The sequence below is a fragment of the Daucus carota genome, chromosome 1 (assembly GCF_001625215.2).
Source record: "Daucus carota subsp. sativus chromosome 1, DH1 v3.0, whole genome shotgun sequence".
Classification (NCBI taxonomy): domain Eukaryota; kingdom Viridiplantae; phylum Streptophyta; class Magnoliopsida; order Apiales; family Apiaceae; genus Daucus; species Daucus carota.
The window spans coordinates 2,074,795-2,096,979 of record NC_030381.2 but is presented as its reverse complement, the minus strand read 5'-3'; the positions used below and the strand labels follow the sequence as shown (position 1 = coordinate 2,096,979).

General features: G+C 33.3%; 2 protein-coding genes across 3 annotated transcripts; one reads left to right on the top strand and one right to left on the bottom strand.

Moving 5' to 3' along the window:
* The first annotated feature begins 473 nt into the window (after nucleotides 1-473).
* Nucleotides 474-12,205, top strand: LOC108210279 (E4 SUMO-protein ligase PIAL2). Of its 2 annotated transcripts, none has more exons than XM_017381615.2 (16): nucleotides 474-947; nucleotides 3,203-3,275; nucleotides 4,556-4,621; nucleotides 4,977-5,042; nucleotides 5,131-5,213; nucleotides 5,971-6,022; nucleotides 6,160-6,225; nucleotides 7,080-7,147; nucleotides 7,240-7,288; nucleotides 7,381-7,465; nucleotides 7,544-7,645; nucleotides 7,767-7,818; nucleotides 8,203-8,254; nucleotides 9,602-9,718; nucleotides 9,797-10,639; nucleotides 10,745-12,205. In XM_017381615.2, the coding sequence occupies exons 1-16, from the start codon at nucleotides 820-822 to the stop codon at nucleotides 11,498-11,500; spliced, it is 2,658 nt and encodes an 885-aa protein (XP_017237104.1). In that variant the 5' UTR covers nucleotides 474-819; the 3' UTR covers nucleotides 11,501-12,205. The 2 variants fall into 2 exon arrangements, with proteins under 2 accessions (XP_017237104.1, XP_017237143.1); XM_017381654.2 differs by having other exon boundaries at nucleotides 475-947; nucleotides 9,797-10,633.
* Nucleotides 12,206-14,800: 2,595 nt separating this feature from the next.
* Nucleotides 14,801-17,001, bottom strand: LOC108195909 (WRKY transcription factor 22). The gene is made up of 3 exons (XM_017362927.2): nucleotides 16,485-17,001; nucleotides 15,731-15,844; nucleotides 14,801-15,306 (listed from the first exon to the last, which is right to left on the bottom strand). Exons 1-3 carry the CDS (start codon nucleotides 16,847-16,849, stop codon nucleotides 14,886-14,888), a joined length of 900 nt encoding a protein of 299 aa, XP_017218416.1. The 5' UTR covers nucleotides 16,850-17,001; the 3' UTR covers nucleotides 14,801-14,885.
* Between the last annotated feature and the right edge of the window lie 5,184 nt (nucleotides 17,002-22,185).

Here is a 22,185-nt window from a genome sequence, read left to right as displayed (position 1 = left end):
TGTGCTCAAAACACAATATTCCATATCATACTGCGTGTTTGTTAAAATTAATTCGCCATCGTATCACAAAAAACAAAAACTACCACTTAAAGGTGTAGTATGAAATAATATACACTGTACATGTTATTCTTTCCCGAAAGTGTCTCGAACGGCTTCCTCACTCACTGTTAAAAAAATAATATGATATATGATTAATAACAAGTTAATATACTAAGTATGATGTAGATTTTAAGCAAAATTTTTGTAATTATTCTCTATTCTCTACCTTACTAGTAATTTTTAAGAAATAATTGGACAGAGAATTGAATTAAATGAAGGAAAGAGAAAACACCAGTCAATGCAAAATATTCAAAATAAAATTATAATTCTCTAAACTTGAATATGACATTTCAGTATTTTTTAAATAATTTCAAAAGTAATGCTAGGGATCTCAAAATTGGTTTTCAAATTCTTTTTCCGAATCGCTTAGCAGCCTGTGCCTGTGTCAGATTTTAGTTGAGTGTTTTATATATATAATCCCATTATTTATATATATAAATGAGCCAATCACATATTATCACACAAATTTGGGCAAATCAACCCCTTCGTAAACAAACCCGATTACAAGCACTAATTCCACCCTGAACCCGGAATCACCATAATTTCCGCCACAAATCTCACCCTCACCTTACTTCCAGTGTACTCCACACCACACAACCCCATCCACACGTTCACACGTCAAATCAAACACAACTTATGTAGTAAAAAAGACCGCCTTCACAAGCTACTGAGACTCAAGCGACTGTCGGACTTCCAACACAACAACACTCCCATACTAAAATGTTTACGGCGTCGGAGGTGAATGCGTGTGAGCTGGTCGTTGTCTCGGCGAGATTACGGGATCATATGCGTAGTTTCGATAAAAGCGATCCTCTTCAGTTCGCTAATCTTTGCATTTCCTTAGCAAGGTTACTTTATTTTTCTATTAGATTTTTTGATAAGCAATACTTTACTAGTGGGATAAACCGAGTATGTGTGTATGTTTTTGTTTTTGTGTTTTAGTGTGTATGTGTTTGTAGTTTGGATAGTTAATGTAGGAAAACCTACGGGGGTGTATTCGATTGGGATTTTAATGCATTGTTTTTAGTCTATAGATTTTAATGGATTGTATGGGATTTTGATTTTGTGCGGATTCTTGACGAAATGTCGCAGAGTTGATAGGATTTAGGTACAATGCTTCAAAATCCCATTGAATTTGGTGGGATTTTAAAAAACTTAAAATACACGGAAGAATGCCACAAAATCCATCATTTTATGAAATGAAAAAAAATCCATCAGCATTTGAATACCATCAGATTTTAATGGATTTCAAACAATCCCAATCGAATACCCTCGGATTTTAAAGCATAATTTAAAATCCCAATTGAATACCACCAGATTTTGTAGCATTATTTGAAATCCCAATTGAATACCTCAAGATTTTAATGGATTTCAAACAATCCCAATCGAATACCCTCGGATTTCATGAATGCAAAAAAATGCTTTAAAATCCCAATCCAATACACCCCTCCTAGTTTAGGGGTGTATCGATTTTAAAAGATTTGAAGTTATGAGCCTGTTTGGGCAAGTTTAAAAAAAATGACTTCTTGCTTAAAGTAAAGAAGTTAATTAGAAGTGAGAAGTAAATAACTCAACTTCTTAAAAGTGCTTTTATTTATTTACACAAACGGGTCAAGAAAAACAGCTTCTGCTCCTCTTAAACAAACGGGCGCTATATTATAAAATCCGGTGATATTTAATTAGGATTTTAGTTCATGTTTAAAAATATGATGATATTCAATTGAGATTATATAAAATCCATTAAAACCTAATAATATTCAAATGCCAGTGGATTTTAGAGAAAAGGCCATGAATATGATAAATTGGAGTTGAAATGATTTGAATACCTGAATAACACTCCAAGACGCTCCTTAGGTTATAAGGATAAAACTCTACATGATGTAGCGTTGTGAGAGTGATGTTACATGGGCTTGAAACGTTAGATAAAGTAATGTTACGATCTAACGTTACATTATCTGGCATTAGATTTTTACTATTTCCAGGTGTTTCCCCATAACTTGGGCTAAAACAAGGGATAAACGCTACATCGTATAGCGTTTTCAAAAAATTATAAACGTTACATGATGTAGCGTTTTAAAGTTAGATTTGGGGCCATTTTTTCCGGATATGATATTTGAGCCATTATTGCTTAAATTTGTGATACTGAGGGCCAATACCATGGATTTTTTGGATTGTTCGGTGTATTTTTTTGAGGGCCCACAAGTAATGTGTAGAACTTCACTGAATTGACCGTAGGAGAAAAATTCTAATGTTTTTATAAGATAATAAGAATGTTGATTAATCTATTGTTTCTGGACATGCTTTGGAGATATGTTGATGTAGTGTATCCTGTTTATAAGTTCAAGAGCCTAAGGAAAAATTGGCCATTGAGATTTGTTTTGTAATAAGATAAAATGATATTAAAGCATCAATTAGGGAGAGCACTTGTTTGGTACTGCTCAAAAATAATTATCTATAGGCCAGAGTAGCAGCTTTGGTGTTGAATGGTGTAGACTTTAACTATTTTTACACTTTGCTTGATCAATATAAGCCGTAATTGGAGTATTATACCAAGGATTATAAGTATATATAATTACAGTGAGATATGTGTACCTGAATTAGGCAAATTAGAATAGAGGAGAAGAATTACATATATAGATAGGGAGTACTGGTAGAAATGGACAAATTTTGCCAGAGGAACAGAAGTTAAAGAACATACTAAGATCTAGGGAAATTGATTCAAGCATCATTCTCATAATCATTTACAGAGTCAACACCTCTAACTGTAGGACTCCCAGTCTTTTGTCAAGGAATACTAAAGTACATCAACAGCATTACCTAAAGGGTTCAGAGATTAGGTATTTGCGCAGTGTTTCAGTGCCCTCTGACTAGCAGCTAAAAGTGATCAAATATGTTCTCTTGATTTCAAGCAGTGATTTGTGTGTTCATATATGAAAACCAGTAGATAAGTAATCTTTTCTCCTAATATAATATCATATTTTTAAGTTTATATCTTGCTAAAAGAAGTGATATAAGTCTGAGTTCTATCTCTGGATGTGCTTATTAGATTCACTTTACTTATATACTTCACGCAGTTCATTACTCATTCTCTTGTCAAATGCAGATGTATTGATTATGCCCTTGCAAGTAGCGAAGTTCCAAAGTTTGACTTGCAGTTTCCTACGTTGTTGAAGCAGGTAATATTTATTAATTGAGTGTCATGTTATTGGTTTATAAATAGCTGCAATTTATACTGGTATGTATAAGCATCTATGCTATCATATCCAAAAGAAATTATTTATATAAAATTAATTCAAGGTAGATTGGTATTGTGGTAAGACTAGTATATAACAAGAATTTTATTAATCCTTTTAGGTTAAAAAATTATATCGTCTTGAATATAATTCCACTTGAACTTCAATTCAATATCTTTACTGTTTTTTTCCCTACAAAAAACACATCTTTTGTATTCTGAGTTAAATATATTTTGTGTGTCTAACGAATTTTCGATAGCTGTACACATTAAACTAAGAGACTGAGGCCGACTATTATACTTCTTTTCTCTGCTCAAGTTTCATCTGTGTCAAGGAAGTCGGAACAGGGGAAGTCCTATTTTGTTCAAAAGTATCAGTAGCAGTTTTCTGTGTATTAGTTACTATATTTAAAAGATTCATCAGATATATGGAGTAAGTTTGCATATGGAAGAAAAAGAAAAGGAGGCTCTCACATTGGCGCAAGTGACTGCATCTGCTGGACCGTAGTTAGCTTTACAAACAGGCATCTGTCAAAGCCCATGTACTTCTTAAAGTGGAAATGGATGAATTTAGAATGGAGGGTGCATATTTTGTAGTATCTTGTAACGTATGAATAGTTGACCCAAGTCCCTTTTTTTGGACATGTTTAGCTTTAGTTGCCTTGTAAAGAACATTAAGGTCTAGATTCTGTAATTCAGTAGAGATAAGATTAAAGTTAAATAAATTTTTGGAGTGTAACAAAGGCTGTTGTAGCTCATATTGTTATGGTTAATATGGTTTAAACTCCAGTCATTTTTCGTGATCTAGAAAGCTGAAATCATCTTTCTTGTATCTGGTTATCTGGTTCTTAATTTTTGCTAACCATTCATACACGTCTAGTTTCTAGGAGTATATTGTTTATTTAAGTTGGCATTATTTTCTTTAGTCTGCAAGGCTGTAACCAATAAAGGGGCATTTTTCTATAAAAGTTGGTCATCTGTCATATGACTCTCTAATATTTGGTTTAAGCAAATATCCGCTATACTTGTAGAAATATTCATAGCAGTAACAAGTAAACAAAATCTTTACCCGAACCTCAAATATTATGTTTGTTGATAATTATCATCTATTATATTTGTTTAAATATGAATTTCAGTCTCATATGGAATGCAATCTTTATACTTCTATATTGAAATTATTTGATTACGAACTTCATTCTTTTGCTATGAACATTTAACATGCAGATATGTGAACACAGAAGTGATTGTGCATTACAAGCAGCAATTATGGTTTTAATGATCTCCGTAAAGGTAATATTATTTATTGCATTTGCCTTGTTATCCCTTTTTACAGGCATACAACTTTGAGCCAATATTATTTGATTAAAAATGGGTTAAATATCAACTTGGTCACTTGCCAAAGTGATGTTTATATCAACTTAAGCGCTTGTAATGACACCCTATTAAGATCGATTAACAAAGTGATAAAGTATATAGAGTACTCATTGTGATATGTGCTGATGATAAGTGATATATTAATCGTTTGCATCTATGTGTTGTATGCTTCGTGGTGGTGGTATTTTCTTTCGTGAAGTCTTCAAGCTTGATTAGTTTGGTTATCTATCAATCAATGAATTTTTATGTTATTCTTTCTTAACTGCAATAGACTGCCTGCAAGAATGGATGGTTTTTGCATAATGACAGTAAGGAGCTGCAGACTCTAGCACATGAGGTTTGTAATTTGCTGATTCTTTCATGCGGTGATATGAAGTTTAGAGAATTTTGTAGTGTTGATATCAGTGTGTATGGTTTTCATTTAGATTGGGAGCGCATTTTGCTGCACAATAGATATGAAGACCGACATGAGTAGTTTGGAACCAACCATCACAACAATAATGTCAAGGTGATATTTATGCTATGCTCTGGTGTCCATTTTTAGTTTGACAGAGTTATCCATTTTTTTGTCTGTCAAACTGATAATGCACATACTGCTTTTAGTCAATTTTTAAAATGATAAGTTTATTTGCAAGGACCTTGTACACTGGAAATGTATGTTAAAAAAATTATAATAGCTGTTTTTCTTCGAACCAAATAAACTTTATTGGCATTTTTACTTTTTGTTATTATATTTAATTTTTAACCTATTTTGGAGTCAAGCCTGTATATCCAAAACAGCAAGTTTTGTAGGTTGTTAGCTGTCTTGCCTGGTTTCAGTTCTAGTTTTGTAATGTTTGCAGCTGTATTTACTTGGACTCTGGTGGAAGTGTTCAACATGAATATGTGATAGTATCTGCCTCAGCAATATATTAAAAATTTTGTATGTTTTGGCCCAAAATAAAGTGTCGAGTGTCCATCCCCAAGCTTTGAGTGTTGATTGTCTAATGCTGGTACGTGAGGTGAAATAAAGAGTCCGGTAACATAGGTCTGCATTAAGTAGTGCATAAATGGCCCTTCTTTTACAGCTGTTCTATTTTTCATATTGTCTGTGATTTGTCTTAAAATAATAGTATTTTCTTCTTTTCCCCCCTTAATTGTAGCAGTAGAGTAAGCGTTTAAAGCTGTGTTAATTATGAATCACATGCTATGAAGAATCTTGAAGAAGTTTTCGGTTGTTTTAATTTTGAATTAAATTGAATTATCTGTGATTGTGCTATCTGCAGATTTTATCCACAAATGAAAATCGATCAAATTCTCACTTCTCTTGCTGTTAAGGTAGCCGTTCTCAAATTTATATGAAGAATACGTACTTCCTGGTTATACTTCTTATAGTTAAGAACTGATATAGGCCCAAGTGATGGGACACATACTGGATACTGAAAGTGGCTTATAAACGTTGTTTTGTCTTGTAGCCCGGATATGAGGCGTATATGATGGATTTCCAAATACCGAAAAATTTAAATGTCCCACAAGATGTTGTAAGTTTTTTTCATGATTGTTATTTTGGATATCACCTCCAGAGTTTTCCCTCCTCCCTCTCTAAGCTGAACAGAAGTCTAGCTGTTAATCTTGGTGAACTTATGACTTATAGCCTGTAGGGTATCTGGTTCCTTGAGTGTGAGATGCAAGTCCAAAAACCTTAGTAGTCTATTATAAAAATAAAGGTTTAGGAGGAATTAATGCAAAATTCGTCAATATATGTGAATCATTAAGTCTTTAAATCAGCCAAAAGTGATGTTAGATTGAAATACAATTTGTCAGTACAACAAAATTTCTACACACGGCAAAGTGTGTGTTTTTGTGTGCACACATCACCAGTTTCACTACATATTTCTTAGCCATTATTTTCAATTGAAATCAGCTCATTGGTTTTGTGAATTTCTGTATCATTGATGACTTGTCTCTGTACTTGAAATGCACGGAATGAAGTAGACCCCTTATTAAATATGAGAATTATATCTAACATACATGCTTTTAAAGAAGTATACATAGAGGCATATGTATGTGGCATACTGCATACATGTATATAAGAACATGCAACACAGTCCTGACAGAAAAAAAAAAGAAAGAACATGTAACACAGCAAACCAATATCATTTTTCCTATAAGTTACTTTCTTGCCAATTTTTTTTAAATTACTTTGAAGTTAAGTAGTGCGAAGGTTAATGGTATTTTTTCCCACCTGAAAAATGATTAAGATTATGGGTGAGTTGTAAAACGTTTTGGCCTAACTGATTTTGTCTTCGCCCTAGTCACCCCCCTCTCCAGAATGTAATATCGATACTTTGTTTTGATCTGTGCTGCTCATGTTTTAATCTCGTGTGCGCTGCAGTGGTTATTTGTAGCTGAAATAGACAACTTGGAGACATCAGCGTGTATCATTAGTCCGCAGCAAGTGAAGTATGAACATTTCTATCATCATGAACTCTTATTTTTTGTTTAAAAATAAACTGATCATTCTAACCAGTTCTTCTTCATTGTCAACTGGGAAGCTTTCTGTTGAATGGGAAGGGTGTCGAAAGTAGAAGCAATATTTTAATGGTTTGTTTTGAGTTTCTTTTGAAAAATAATTAAAACATAATGGGTGCTCCTATAATATAGTGGGACAAATAACTTCAGTTTTCCTTGCTCAGGACAATGGACCTCAACTTCCCACCAATGTAACTAAATTGCTCAAACATGGAACAAATCTTCTTCAAGCCGTGGGGCAGTATAATGGTTTGTAATGGTTTTTCTTTTTATATATATATTTTTGGTCTAGTATGTTACCCTGAGACCACTCATACTTTTATGAAGGCAATTACGTAATAATGGTGGCCCGTATGAGTTTGGGGAAACCTCCTGTTCGTCCCATCTTGCAAGATTATGTTCAGCCTACTGTTGCTTTACTGGATTCAGGTTGTCCTCTTGGATTTTCTTTTTGTTGAAAATTTTTGCTAAACGTAATTATGTGTGTTTGTGGCACTGTATCTGTACTTCCCCGTCCTTGTTGTAATAACAAAAATTATTTTTCAAATAGATACGGATTTGACTGAAGGGCCATCTCGAGTTTCACTAAGTTGTCCAATAAGGTATTCCTCTGTATTTTAATAATTATCTCTTCCTTTTAAAGTGTTCGGTCTTTTGAAAGTAATCATGGACATGGTAAAATACTATCTAGTCATTATGCATATTAGTGGAAGTTGTTCAGCTTGGGTAATTTATACTTAACCTTTTGCTTCAAGGTTTAAATAAATTCTAATAACTGAGCACACATATCATCTTTCGTGTGCTTCATGCATATCTTAGCAACACAATGAACCACTTTTAAATTTTTTATTCTAGTGCATACCTCCAACTTTTACTGTTCATACATAGATTCCTAAACTTTAACTGTTTAGCACTTTAACTCCTAAATTTAAATTTAGTATTTAGCTAAATTAATGAATTTTTATATTGATTTTCAATGTCGACAGCATGAAGCGTATCAGAATTCCTGTCAAAGGTGTTTTATGCAAACATCATCAGGTCAGTCTCTCTATTGTCTGCACTCTGCACGTTGACAGAAAACACATGCTAATTCTTATTGTAAGAGATAATTTTGTCTAGTAGCATCATTGAATTGTTTATATAGCGAATTTTTAGTTTTGTCTGGATCGTTTCACAGTTCTTGTTGATCAACGTTAATTAGCAATGGGTAGAGTGTCTTTGCAGTTCTCAAGTAGCAAGCTTGCTGATACTAGAACCTTTTTTGGCTGTGTTTGCTGGACTCTTCTCACTCTTTACTTTTTAGAGATTTTAGCACTATGCTTGTGCGTTTTTGTAGAAATAATAAAGTAGCAACTTGATATTTTTGTCAGCTCTAATTGAGAAGGCCATTTTCCTGTATAACTGTAAATTTGTAGTTTTACATGATTTTAGTATAAAAATAACTCCGACCCGACTTTAAAAACTGCAATGTTTATAGTGTTTCTCAAGATCCCAAACATATGCCTGTTCTCAGCGTTATTACTTTTTAAGCAAATTCATACCATTTTACCCAGTCTTATTCGTTTTAATACAAGTAAGATACTTTAGTGCAATACGTGCCTGCGTAGTGTAAAATGGGTTGGATTTGATTATGGAAATAGTGCAACTTTTACCATTATTTGATGTAAAAAAGTTAAACCAATATAGTGTAATGGGTTGGAGATGCTCTGAGTGGGTGATTGTATCATAGTAAGGGATGTGTTCTCTTTTTTGATTACTTAAAAGGATCTGGTGAAAAATGTTAGTTGCTTACTATTTTAGCGAAGAGATGATCGGTGGGTGATTATACCATAGTACGGGATGTGTTTTCTTATTTGGATATTGAACCTTGCATACAATCATAAACTGTAATTTTCTGGTGAAAAATGGAGGTTGCTTACTGTTTTTAAGCGAAGGAGATGATCGGCCTTTAAAGGCGTTTGCTAATACTGTAATGGCATGTGTGTTTCTTTACTTGTAACTGAGATGGGAAAGAAGTGTAATAGCTCAATGGACATAAAAGAGAAACTAAAAGCTCAAACATTACTGAAGCGAAACGTAGTGATTATCCTAGATTTGTCTTTAAAAATCATGCAACTCCTTGTTGATGTCTCGTTCTTTTATATCTTTGACTTTGAGTGTAGACTTCAGAGGATCAATGTTGAGAGTGAGTTGGAAACTTGTTGAGGGTTACTTGCTAGTTTCCAGTTTCCACCCTTTCTATCACTTATCATTATGGACATATGTTTTTGCAAAAATGTCTACATAGATTAGTAGAAGTTCACTTGATTCCCACTTCATTTATCCGAAATTTGTTTAATGGAGTATTCATTTATATTTATGCTTTGCCGTACCCCTTTTTGACAGTCTTTTGATCTCGACAATTATGTGGATATGAATTTAAGACGACCATCCTGGCGCTGCCCCCACTGTAACCAGACTGTCTGCTTTAATGACATTCGTATAGATCAGAAGATGGTGAAGGCGAGTACTTGTTGCTGTTTCTTGTTCTGGAAATGTATTCTTCTGTACTTTTAAGTAAATATGCCAATTCTTTATTAGATTTTAGAGGATGTGGGAGTTAATGTTGCTGCTGTGATGATATCTGCTGACGGATCATGGAAAGCTGCAACTGAAAGCAACAATCAAAGTGACACGCAACATGAAGAAACCTCAAATTGTACTCTGGATGACATTGTCCTTCCACAGTGTACAGTGACAAACAGACTTCCTCCCATAATGGATCTAACTGAAGAAGTTGATGTGATGGACATAGTGAGTGATGGTGAAAATGAATGTGTAAATCCCCTTTTAGCGCATAAGCAGGACCAGTTGAGCAACCCGTGTACTAAGAGTACAAATGTAATTAATCAGAGCACTCCGTTGCAATTTAAAGATTGCTACGGGTCAGGAGTTTATTTGCCCATTCATGGATCTGAAACATCAGATGGCAGGATAGATGCCCAGGTTAATGCTGTCTCAGTATCCGCTCCTACAAGTCATGTATCTCCTGTGTTAACTGATGCCATATCTCCTGCTCTTAGTCGGGAGCCTGATAGTTTTCATGCACCTCCCCTTGCAGCCTCTGATGCGCCAAGCCAGAGTGCTCTTCCCGTAAATACACCGGTACAACAGTTCAGTAATTTTGATATGGTCAATGAATATGTGAGGTTTCCTACAACATCTATAAATACAAACAGTGTTCAAGGCCTTCCTGTCCAAGCTTCACCATCTATTTTGCAACAAAGGCCAATAAATGCTTCTCAGATATGTCCTAACCCTTTGATGGTAAACAGCTCTAACCCAGTTTTCAGTAATGTTGAAAGGCGTCAGCAGCCTATGTCTCATCTCAGTTCATACCCGGGGGCATACATGTCCTTATCTTCGTTGCAGCAGCAAGTAAGGGTATAAAAACAAGTTTCTTTATATCACTTTTATCTCATTATAGCGTTCTGTCCATGCATACTATACATTATATGCTTGACTGGCTGATTGTTCTTCTCCATGTAGAGTTGGGGTCAGCAGGGTCAGTTCAGTCCAAGTCAGCCATCTCAACCAATTACTCCGACAGTTTCTAGTCGACATCCTCGTGGTTATCGAGTCCCCACAGTACCTGTTACTGATGGCCATAACTTGCATCAACAATCTATAGGACAAAGAATGTTGAACATACGGAGTCCCTCCCCAAGCCTGGTCAGGTCATCGGTTCACGGACCACCTACTCAATCTCCTCATGGAGGTCTGCTGAATAGGGTTACTTCCACACCACCTGTTGGTCAGCAGCCGGGACAGTCCCATAGATCAGCTCAACAAGCATCCCAATTAGCAGGAATAAGCTCACAAATGCTTTCAGGTCTAGTACAAGAACCTCCTATCATAAGGAATGTCTCTGCAGACAGCAGGCCTTTGACGGGCAACACTGGAGGAACAATCCAACCGGCAACGCCTGAAGTTTTAGTGGATATGTCAGCTGCAGGGCAGGAGTGGCGGCCAACAGGCCGCATGCGTGGAAGTCTATCAGGGGCCGCTTATTCTGCTGCCCTGAACCAGTTCATTACCCAACCAGCGCAGCCAGTTCAAACAACCAGGCCTTTAACCAATGTGGCCACATCCATATCTGGTATTCCGTACCCACAACATGTCCTGAAGGCAATGAGTATGAATCCTACCACAGAAGCGCTCAACATGTCAACACCAGTTCCAACTACCAGGCCTTCAACCAATATGGCCACATCCATATCTGGTATCCCATACCCAACCTGCTAGTACTACTGGGCAGGATCAATCAATCGTCGAGTAAGTATAAAGAGAATTAGCAGTCCCCCTGACTTAACCTTGTAATACTAGGTATCCGGTTAAGGTTTATAACAAACTAGGTATTAGCATGTTGTTTTGATCCTTGCTAGTAGGCAGTTCAGAGGTAGGTCTCGCGCAGCGAGGTAGTTCAGGAGTATGTCCAAGACCGTTCGATATCTCTATCTAGTTGAATGCATTCAGCAAGAAGACACCCTCCCCTTCACATTTCTCTTTTGTTATATGATAAATTTTATTGATCTGATGTGATCAAGTAGGGCTCAATGTAGCAAAAAGTAAGGCCAAAATGTAAATTCCGTTGATGTGTTATCCTTGTCCCCCGCCCTGGTTCCGCTGGTGTGTTATCTCGCACTGGTTTTACTGGCTTTAACGGCTGTAAAATAGATGAAGTGATCGGTAAGCTTGAAGATTACAATGAAAAGCTAGATATATTATTGCTGCATGGCGCATGTAGAAAGACAGAGATAGGATTAGGTGCTTGTTTGACTGAGTTTAAGATTGTGATCAGTAAGCTTGAAGATTACAATGATAAGCTAGATGTATTATTGCTCCATGACGGATGTAGAAAGACATAGATAGGAATAGGTGATTTTTTGGCTGAGTTTAAGATTGTGATTTATGACGAATTAATATGATTTTAAAATGTTTGTTAAATAATTTTGATTTATTAATAATTTATAAGTTATTAAAAATGTAATAATAAAGATAAAAATGTCATAACAAAAATAAAAGTGATTCATGGGTAAATTTGAAAAAATTAAATCACTAAAAAAGTACTAAGTCAGTTCTAATTTATTTTTGAGAAATGACCGAGGTTCTAAAACTTTTTAAGAAAAATTGTTGAAAATTTATTTGATAATTTAGCGGTTATGTCTGCAAATATAAAAAGGCTATTGTGGGTAGACCTGACAATTTGACACGTAACACACTAACACGAAACGAAACGACACGAAAAAAATGGATACGGGTTTTGATTTTCGATACACGAAACACGAAAGTACACGAACACGAAATTACACGATAGATTTCGTGTCGGATATGGGTTTTCATTTGGGGTACACGAAATACACGAAAGTACACGAAATATTTGTAGATTACATTTATTATATATATGTAATGATATATTAAATATATAATTGAGTATAAAGTATATATTTATACGTATGTGTGGATATATATTGTGGATACATTAACAAATTTATAAAGAATTGTATACAAGTATAATATATATCATTCACATTTAATAAATTTATAAAGGAAAATATATATTAAATCCATTTTTTGATTAAAAAATATATTAATATTTTTATATATAATATACACGAAAAGTACACGAAATATACACGAAACAATTCGAAACGGATACGGGTTTCAAATTAGGTACACGAAATTAATAACGGGCGGATACGGGTTTCACCTTCGAGTACACGAAACACGAAAATACACGAAACGAAAGTATACGAAACGATTGCCACCCCTAATTGTGGGTGCTGGATGCACGATATGACGTTACAATAAAATGGAATAATATTGACGGAATTCTTCGCCGTTATCCGTTTAAATTGACAATCAGTGGTAGGTAATATTTGACCATCGCTTTCGATTTCGTAAAATTACATATATATCGATATCAAATGTTCACATTATGAAATGATTCGCAAGTTCAAGTTGATCGTAAAGTGCTGACTCCACCAAGGTTTGTAAGTTCTTATAAACTTGATACATTGAGAGATGAGAATAACATTTACACTTTTTTAAGAATGACAGCTTGTTCAAATATCACTGCCAACTGATCAAGATGCTGTTGGACTACAAGTTGAATGATTAACTGGTTATATTTATTCTGAATTCTTTGTAACTAGAAAGATTTGCAGCTTTGTGATTTACGTTAGCCAAGAGTGTAAAAGTCGAAAATTGGTTTTACTGCATTTATGGAATTCGAGCACTTCGTCAAATTTCCATATATTTGTGTTTAACATCGAATATACCAGATTAGTTGAGTATTTTGGGGCTGTTTGGCTGAACTTGAAAAAAATGACTTATTTATTAAAGTAAATAAGTGGATTAGAAGTGAGAAGTTGACGTGAACTTATAAGTTAAATACCGTGACTTATAAGCTTTTGATAAGTGTTTGGATAACTTAACTTATAAATTGGTATAGTTTCGTAATTTTATAATATAATAATTTGTTTCTATTAAAGAATAAATTATAATAGTATAAGACCTTTTATTATTTATACATGAAATATTTTATAAATACAAAATTTTATTATTAAAAATTATTATAATAATAAATCTAAGATTTATTATCCATCTCGAGTCATGAATTAATTAGGTTTTTTTTAGATCATCTCTGGTACATATGGTCTCGTGTGTAGATTCATTTACTTGAAATTTTGCAATGTATCAAACATTAAGCAATACTGAAGAAGATTAGAAAGAAGGAAAAAAGCCCCTAGCTTTTTTCTTCGGCTTTTATTACAATATATAAGCACTTCATATAATTTGCCAAACGGCAGCAAAAAAGTGGAAGTGAGCTTATGCCACTTTTAAGTCCAGAAGCACTACATCCAAACACTTTGATATATTAAATCCGATTCGACTGACCTCCTTTTCGAAGTCAATTAGTAAGTTTTAGCGTTTTTGTCCCATTTATTTTTATATAATTTTTTATATTATATAATATGTATTTAATATTTCAATAAAATATATTTTTATAACTAATTTTTAAAAATATTGATTTTAAATAAAAATTTAGATATTAAAGTTTTTCATATTAAAAATTTAAATTAATTTTTAAAAAATTATTTTACAAGTATATTAAAATACTTAGAACTTCCTGTTCTAAGCGTATACTCATGACGGGAACAGAGTGACTAATAGCCTAATACTGACAGTGTTACAGAAATCGGGAATCGGACCTAATCGGTTGAGCCACCGATTCAAGGATTAATCGGAAATCGGGGATTAATCGGAAGGATTAATCGGAGTTAAAATCGGGTTTATTTTAATATTAAAATATTATTTAATATTTAGTTATTATTATATTAGCTATTTAGTAATTAATATATTTACTATATTCATAAACTCTATTATTATTCATATTTAAAGTAATATAATATTTTAATTTTAATAATATATCACATATATTTCGATTAAGAAATATATATAAGGATTAATCGGATTTCAAAAATCGGATTGGTGGCTCACCTTGCAGGGGATTAATCGGGGATTAATAAGTTAAATCGGGGATTTTTAGAACAGTGAATACTGGTGGTAGAACAAAAATCATGAAAATGAGAGTTTACAAAGCTATAAATTTGGTACACATTTATACTCATTGCGAATAAAAACCATGTAAGGACGAATATGAAACTAGTCCATCCAAGTCATCTAAAACCTCAAAGAAATTCTCCGTCAAGATCGAATCCTCAATGACAAACTCCCGATCAAGACCACTGAGATTTTGCCCCCTTGATTGCTCATCTATAGTGTCGTCTTTTTTCTCGTGTTTGATCTTCTTGAGGCTTTGTACTTGATCAACATGCATAGATGACACACAGCTTTCATCAGAACAAGTTCTTTTCAGTGTGGAGAATTTCTGGCGGTTAGTTCCTGCAAGAGAACTCCGTCGAGTTGGCTGCGCGTGGTTGTGCTCCGCCGAGTAGGTTATGATATACATTCCCGGATCAGAACAGCTTTCTTCGACTTGTCTCCTTGCCGGACACCCCTTTGAGCTACTACACCTGTAATAGCTTCTGTTCGAGTTCAATATAAATGGTCGTTAGTACATAACTTAGACGAGTCTTTCAAGTATGTGCTCATTGACAGATATAATGAGATTGTAGCAATAAAAATCCATCACCTAACAAAAAAAATGATTGTTTGTGTTTCACTGTAAACTCATACTAGAAAATCCGAACTTATATAAGTTCTTTAAATATGTGATACAAATTAATGATAATTTTTTAATTGTTTGATCTGATTTTTTTAATTACTTAAATGTTCCTCGTACATTTGCATTAACAAACTCTTTTAACTTAGGACTTGAGTACGTACTTAGAAGATTGAATCTCAAATTCATATATGTTCAAATCGATCTATATATTGTGTGAAATAAATATTGAATTAATCTGTAACTATGCAAGAACAATTTAAACACGATTACACGAGATTAATTACCTTGGATATGGTGATCCTTTGATCGGTTTTTGACCGTATTTACGCCAAGCCCATAAATCTGAAGAAAGACCATCGGATGTTACTTGAACCACCACCCTCTTCTGCTGTTTTTTCCTGAAAATTGTCCGCAAAATGTTAAATACTACTCCCTCCGTCCCTTTTTATCTGTCCATTTTGGGGGAAAAAACACATACCAAGGAATACTTGATTGTATAAACTTTTTCATTAAATACCTCTAATTAATATCTTGAAAATGGTGGAATACCCCTACTTTATGTCTTGAAAACATGAATTCAACCAAGTTTTAAATAAGTCAAGCCTTGAAAATTGAAATTATGGAGATATATTTGAAAAACTATCATTAAATTAGTTTTGAAAGTATAAATGGACAGATAAATAGGGACAAAATTTTACTTCCAAAGTGGACAGATAAATAGGGACGGAGGGAGTATCAATATTTTCAAAATTTAAGTTTGCATAACTTTCAAGAGGCAACGACGTTTCTATAAGAAACAAGGTCTAAACTGACTACAAATAAAATTTTCTAAAAAAAAAGTCTAAATTGACTATTATAAAGATTTCTACAAAAAAAATAAGGTCTAAACTGATTACAAATAAAAATTTCTACAAGAAACAGGGTCTAAACTGACTACAAATAAAAATTCTAAAAAAATACGATCTAAACCGACTACGAATAAAAATTTCTAAAAGAAATAGGGTCTAAAGCTACTACAAGTAAAAGCACGTTACTTACCTTTTGTATTTAGCTGCAGGAGTGAGGGCTTTAGGTTTAGCAACCGGTGCAGTTTCATGTTGTTCCATGACCTTCAACATAACTTCTTGCTCAAGTTTAACTTCACATCCCTGAGAATCTGAATTCTCCAAATGTGAAGAGAAAGAGCTAATAGGAGTCGGTGTCGGATCATGAAAAAAGGGTTTGTAACGATCATCCAATTCATCTACAATGAGTGAACAATCATTGTTCTTCAATTCTTCAAATTCAGGAAAATCATAAAAAAGATCGTCCCGATAATTATATTGATCAAGAACACTATCAGTTGTGCACTGATCATGACTGCATGCTCTAACAATCGCTTGCAATCCCCAGTCTTCCTCCATGAGCACTACAACAAACAAGACTTTTTACGACGGAAAAATGAGATTTCGAGTAGAACTGTAGAAGTATTTAATTTGAGTATGAGAATGAAGTAAAGTGGAGTGGAGTTTATATATTGGGAGGTGAAAGGGAGAGAAGGCAGTTGAGGAAGATCACAGGGAAGCTGGAGTGGTAATGGATTGACTTTGATATTTTGTAATGTAATGAGAAACACGCGTTTATCGTCTTAAATAGCTGCTGCTTGTAATGCTCGAAAGGGTTGTTTAGGGTAAGGACTGAATAGGAGGAGGAAAAAGATATGCGACCTTTGACTGAAATGTGGTGATAGCACTGGCCCATTTTCTAGTGTTTGTTCATGACACACAATAACAATTATTTTTTATTATGTGTATTTTTTATTGATTCGGACTCCATCTTCAATAATCAAAATCTTCAATTTAAGTAAAAAATAATTATTAGTGTGTGCTTACGGAATTTTGAGAAAGAACTTTTTTTTATTTTTCTATAAGGTCTATATTCATAGATGAATTATATTGAAATATAATAAATCGCATCCGAAATTTTTTTTTCAAAAAAATTTATTATCTAACCGAAAATCATGCAAACATGTGACCACGAAAGTTTAGGCATTTTGAGAAAGATTCTTGTAATAAATAGAAATAGTATTAGGTTTTCAGAAAGGATTGACTTGGTCATGCATAGTACTTATGTACAGTAGTAAGGTGAAGTCTTCCTTCTGCAGTGTACAAGTGTACACAGCAAGTCAGCAACTGATCATTTATTGGAAGATTTTATGAAAAATTCAGAGTCATCAAGAGAACTGGTTACTATACTCCCAAGTTCTAACGAGGAAATGGTCATAAAAATGTTGTATAGAATAATAACAATTAGTGGGGGTGTTTGGCTGGGCTTTTAAGCCCAGCTTCTAGCTTATAAGTCAACTTCTACTTATTTCGTAGTGTTTGGGTAAAGAAATTATAAGCACTTCTGGCTACTTATAAGCTGGAGTTTTGGAAGTTAGAAATGCTAGCTTTTTTCTTGATTTATTTTTTTTTTCGAAATTTAACTTCACAACGATGTGTATGATCATTCTAAAAGATAGTTTATAATATTTTATTATTATTTTAGCAATTTTTATACCTAATAAGTCGTGAATTTTAATGAATTTATCCAAACACTTAAACAGCTTATAAGTACAAAATTACTTATCACTTTTAATCAAGAAATCACTTAAAAGCAATAAGTAACTTCTTTTAAGTTAAGCCAAACGGCCCCCGTGTTTGTTGATTTAATTTATATATATGCCAATCTTATCTGTAAACAGCATGCAGATCGAACTTGTGACAATATTATATCGAACTAGAATAAGCAATCATTAAATTTAAATATTCATCTATCTTCAATGAAGTTGAAACGGATCGATTGTTTAATTATACTTTCGTTTTTTACAATCAACTTGGTTATATAACCCTATGGATCAACAGGGTTCAGTCATTATTCTAACTTTTAGAGGAATAATCAAGTTTTTTTTTTTTTTATTAAAATCCGAAGTCAAACGCTTAATACATTATTTTAATCCATGACACATTCCATGCTTTGACTATATAATTCGATCCATCCATTAGGTAACACCAACATATTTTTTGAATTATTTAGCAAAAAAAAAACATATTTTTTGAATTTTTAGTTATTAATAATTCTTTTAAGTTACATATTGGCTAAGAAGGAGCATGTTACCTCTACGGTTCCTTTTAATATTCTTGCATTGCATTTTAATTTACATATTTGTAGGAATTTGCGCGAGATTTATTTGTTTGACTCTCGAGGATTGAATCGACCAATTTTTAAATACCATCAAAATTTGATTCTTGTATAATTTAAGAGACTAAAGACAATTATACACCAAAAGTAATTATGAATCTGATAATTTTTCCTAGATATATAATCTCTCTTTCTTATTAATCCTCTTTACAAATATTTCAAGATGACATAATATACAGGGGCCATTTGGGCAAATTTAAAAAAAGTGATTTCACACTTAAAGTAAAGAAGTGGATTAGAAGTGAGAAGTAAATAAGTTAATAAAATGTTTGGAAAAAAAGTAGAAACTGTGAGAGAGAAGATAGTATTCTCAACTTTTTATAAAAGTGCTTCTACTTCTTTACGGGACAAGAAAAGCCGAAGCCAGAAGCGGCTTCTACTTCCTCTAAACAAACACCCCCATAGTTATATAATATATCTTAAAAAATTTCTTAATTTGAATAAAAAATGTAAATTTTTATTTTTATTCAGTTTTTTTTTTGGAAAAATAACATGTATAAATTATATTTTGTTTCAAGTGAACTAAAGTCTAAAATGACACCCATATTCCACGCTCGCAAGTTGTGAGGGTGTATATATCAGTAGGGGGATCATGCGTAGATAGTGGCAACCTAAACCTAACTCTAGCCTAGGGTTTACTCACTTAACGTCTATATTACGTACCAGTGAAAACTACTTTAATTTATAAGATTGGAGTGTAACTGTTACAACTTGTTAGGATACCCAAAAAGCTGTCATATCCTTTTCGAGCCCATCTCTGATTGGGTCTAAGCCCAATGATCCAAAATGTTCGGAACTGGTCAATCAGCTCACTCAGCCCATGTATGTAGAATTTTTTTGCAAGTACAATATTGAATTTTTTGATATTATTCCCTCCGTTTCTTTTTTCTTTTCCTATTTGGGATGTCGGTACTGTTCATAACATGAGACAAATTATCAATTTACATCTAATTTATAAAACTAAATATAGTCATGAGTGATCTTGTTAGATTCGTATTCACGATTACTTTAATACGGTGAAGTTTTTATATTTAATGCTACTACGAAATAAAAGATATTAACGATCAAAAGTGTGTGTTGACAAACGTGAAAAGTACAAACATGAAGAGTATTTAGAGACGGAGGGAGTACCAATTTTAAACTTGTTTTCACAAAGTTCATATTACAACGAATAGTCTATCCCTATTATAGAGTTAAATTCTATGGAGTACACAAAAACATTGGAGTATTGGAGTACAAGTCTTAATTTTTTAGTTTAATCATAAATAATATATTTGATTATACAAATTTATATGTTATAAGTTGTCTTGCACATAATTGTCTATCAATCTTTAATATCCTTCAACTTTAACAAGTATTAACATTATTGTTCTGCTTATTAGTTATATTGCAGAACATAGAGTCCTGTAATTCATAAAAGTCATTATTCTACCTTTTGATCACAATGTTTATGTTGTGTAGAACATAATGTGCAGGTTATTAAATGTTTACAAATATTATTGAACAAAAAAATTGAAATTTAGATGAATAGATTACATTTTATCCAACTTTGTACTCCAATACTCCAATATATTGTGTACTCCATTGAACTTTACTCCCCTATTATATTACACTTTTGAAATTTTTTAAATTATAAGAATTATAAATAAATAAATAACAATTATAAATAAATGAATTTCAAGAAATGTGACATCCAGCCATGCATCACACTCTTATGCATGAAAGTTCCATCAAAGACCTTCGAGTTTAAAGTCAATGTTGCAGCTATATGGTGGTATTTTGCAGAGCGATTAATGTTCAGTCCTTCGTTTGAATTCAATTTTGTACCGGCTATGTGTCAGACTGATTAATTTTCCAGTCAAACTTCTAAATTCTAAAGGAGTCAACAAAAATAATGGAATTCGCCAATAAAATTAGAGTACGTATTCGCGTTGATCAGCGGCATCTTATTTCCAATATCAATATAAGTACATTAAATATAAATCCTATAATACTGAAATGTAAGTACTCTCCGTTTTATAATTTTTGATTGAGTTGATTTTATTTGTACTTAAAAAAATGAAATTTTGATTATAATGTATATGTTACTCTTTTACTATCTTCGTCCCATTTTTTATTACATTTTTTCTTTTTTTTGAATATCCCAAGAATAATGAATCATACATTTATATTATACATTTAAGATTGTGACAATCACATATTTATATAATACACTTATTAACAGCTAATTTCTCATTTTTGTGATTATCACAAAAATTGGAAATCATACTTAAAATAGAATATACATATTTGAAGAAATATTTTTTTTTTCAAATTATATAATATATATATGTAATTTGTGATCAAAATTTAGATAATTAGATTATAAATATTAAACATATCAACAATTTTGTGACAAGAGGAGTACATATTACTAAATTGTTGAGATTCCAACTTGTGGTGTATTCAAATATTTATGTTTTGACAAGAGCATATGATTAAATTCTTAAATTCTTTTTTTTTAAGTCGCAGCCATGCAGTCGGACTTTCAGGTTTCAGCAACTATTCAGAAATTTTGATATACTGAAATCATATATTGGAGTAAGAAATGTTCCACTGATCAGCAACCAAACGGGAATATTACAACAATTGTTACTGAAAGCAACTAGCAACACAAATTTCTTAAAATCTAAAGAAATATGGAATAAATTATTGTTGAGAGCGAAAGAAGAGGAGTTGAATAAAGAAAACAAGACAGTGGGGACAGGGTTTGCTTTTTTTTTCTTTCTTTGATTTTCTGGGGGACAGTCATTGACGAAGTGATAGCTGAATGCTCGTTGCCCGGGCAATCCGGGCTTATTAAAGATGGAATCGAAAGTCAAGAATGGCTTTAGCTAGTTTTTGGCAGAAGAAATTGATCATGAAATAAGAGCAATTCCGATGATAGGGCTGTTCACGAACCGAGCCGAGCCGAGTTTTGACCGAGTCGAGCCGAGCTTTAAATTTTTTCTTATCGAACCGAGCCGAGCCGAGCTTTCTTATCGAACAAAAAAGTGTGTTCGAGCTCGAGCTCGATAACTAACGAGCCGAACACGAGTTTGTTCACGAACAAATACGAGCCGAGTCGAGTCGAGCCGAGCCGAGCCGAGCCGAGCTAGAGAAAAATAAGGCCAAACCGCTACTTTACTCTTAAAATAACAAGTCAAATAAAATTTTTAGTATGTTTTGATGGTACCATATTATAGTTGATATTCTCATGATTGATTTGATATATTATATGTTGAATTCGGCGTTCAATAACATATATATATTATGAAATTTTTATGAAAATATTCTTTTTTTTCGAGTTTTAACGAGCCGAGCTCGAGCCGAACGAGTTCGAGCCGAGCTCGAGCCGAACATGCTAAAAGCTCGGCTCGAGCTCGTTTTCTTAACGAACAATTTTTTGTGTTCGAGCTCGAGCTCGTTAACTTAACGAGCCGAGCCGAACGAGCTCTTAACGAGCCGAGCTCGAGCTTGTTCGCGAACAGCTCGGTTC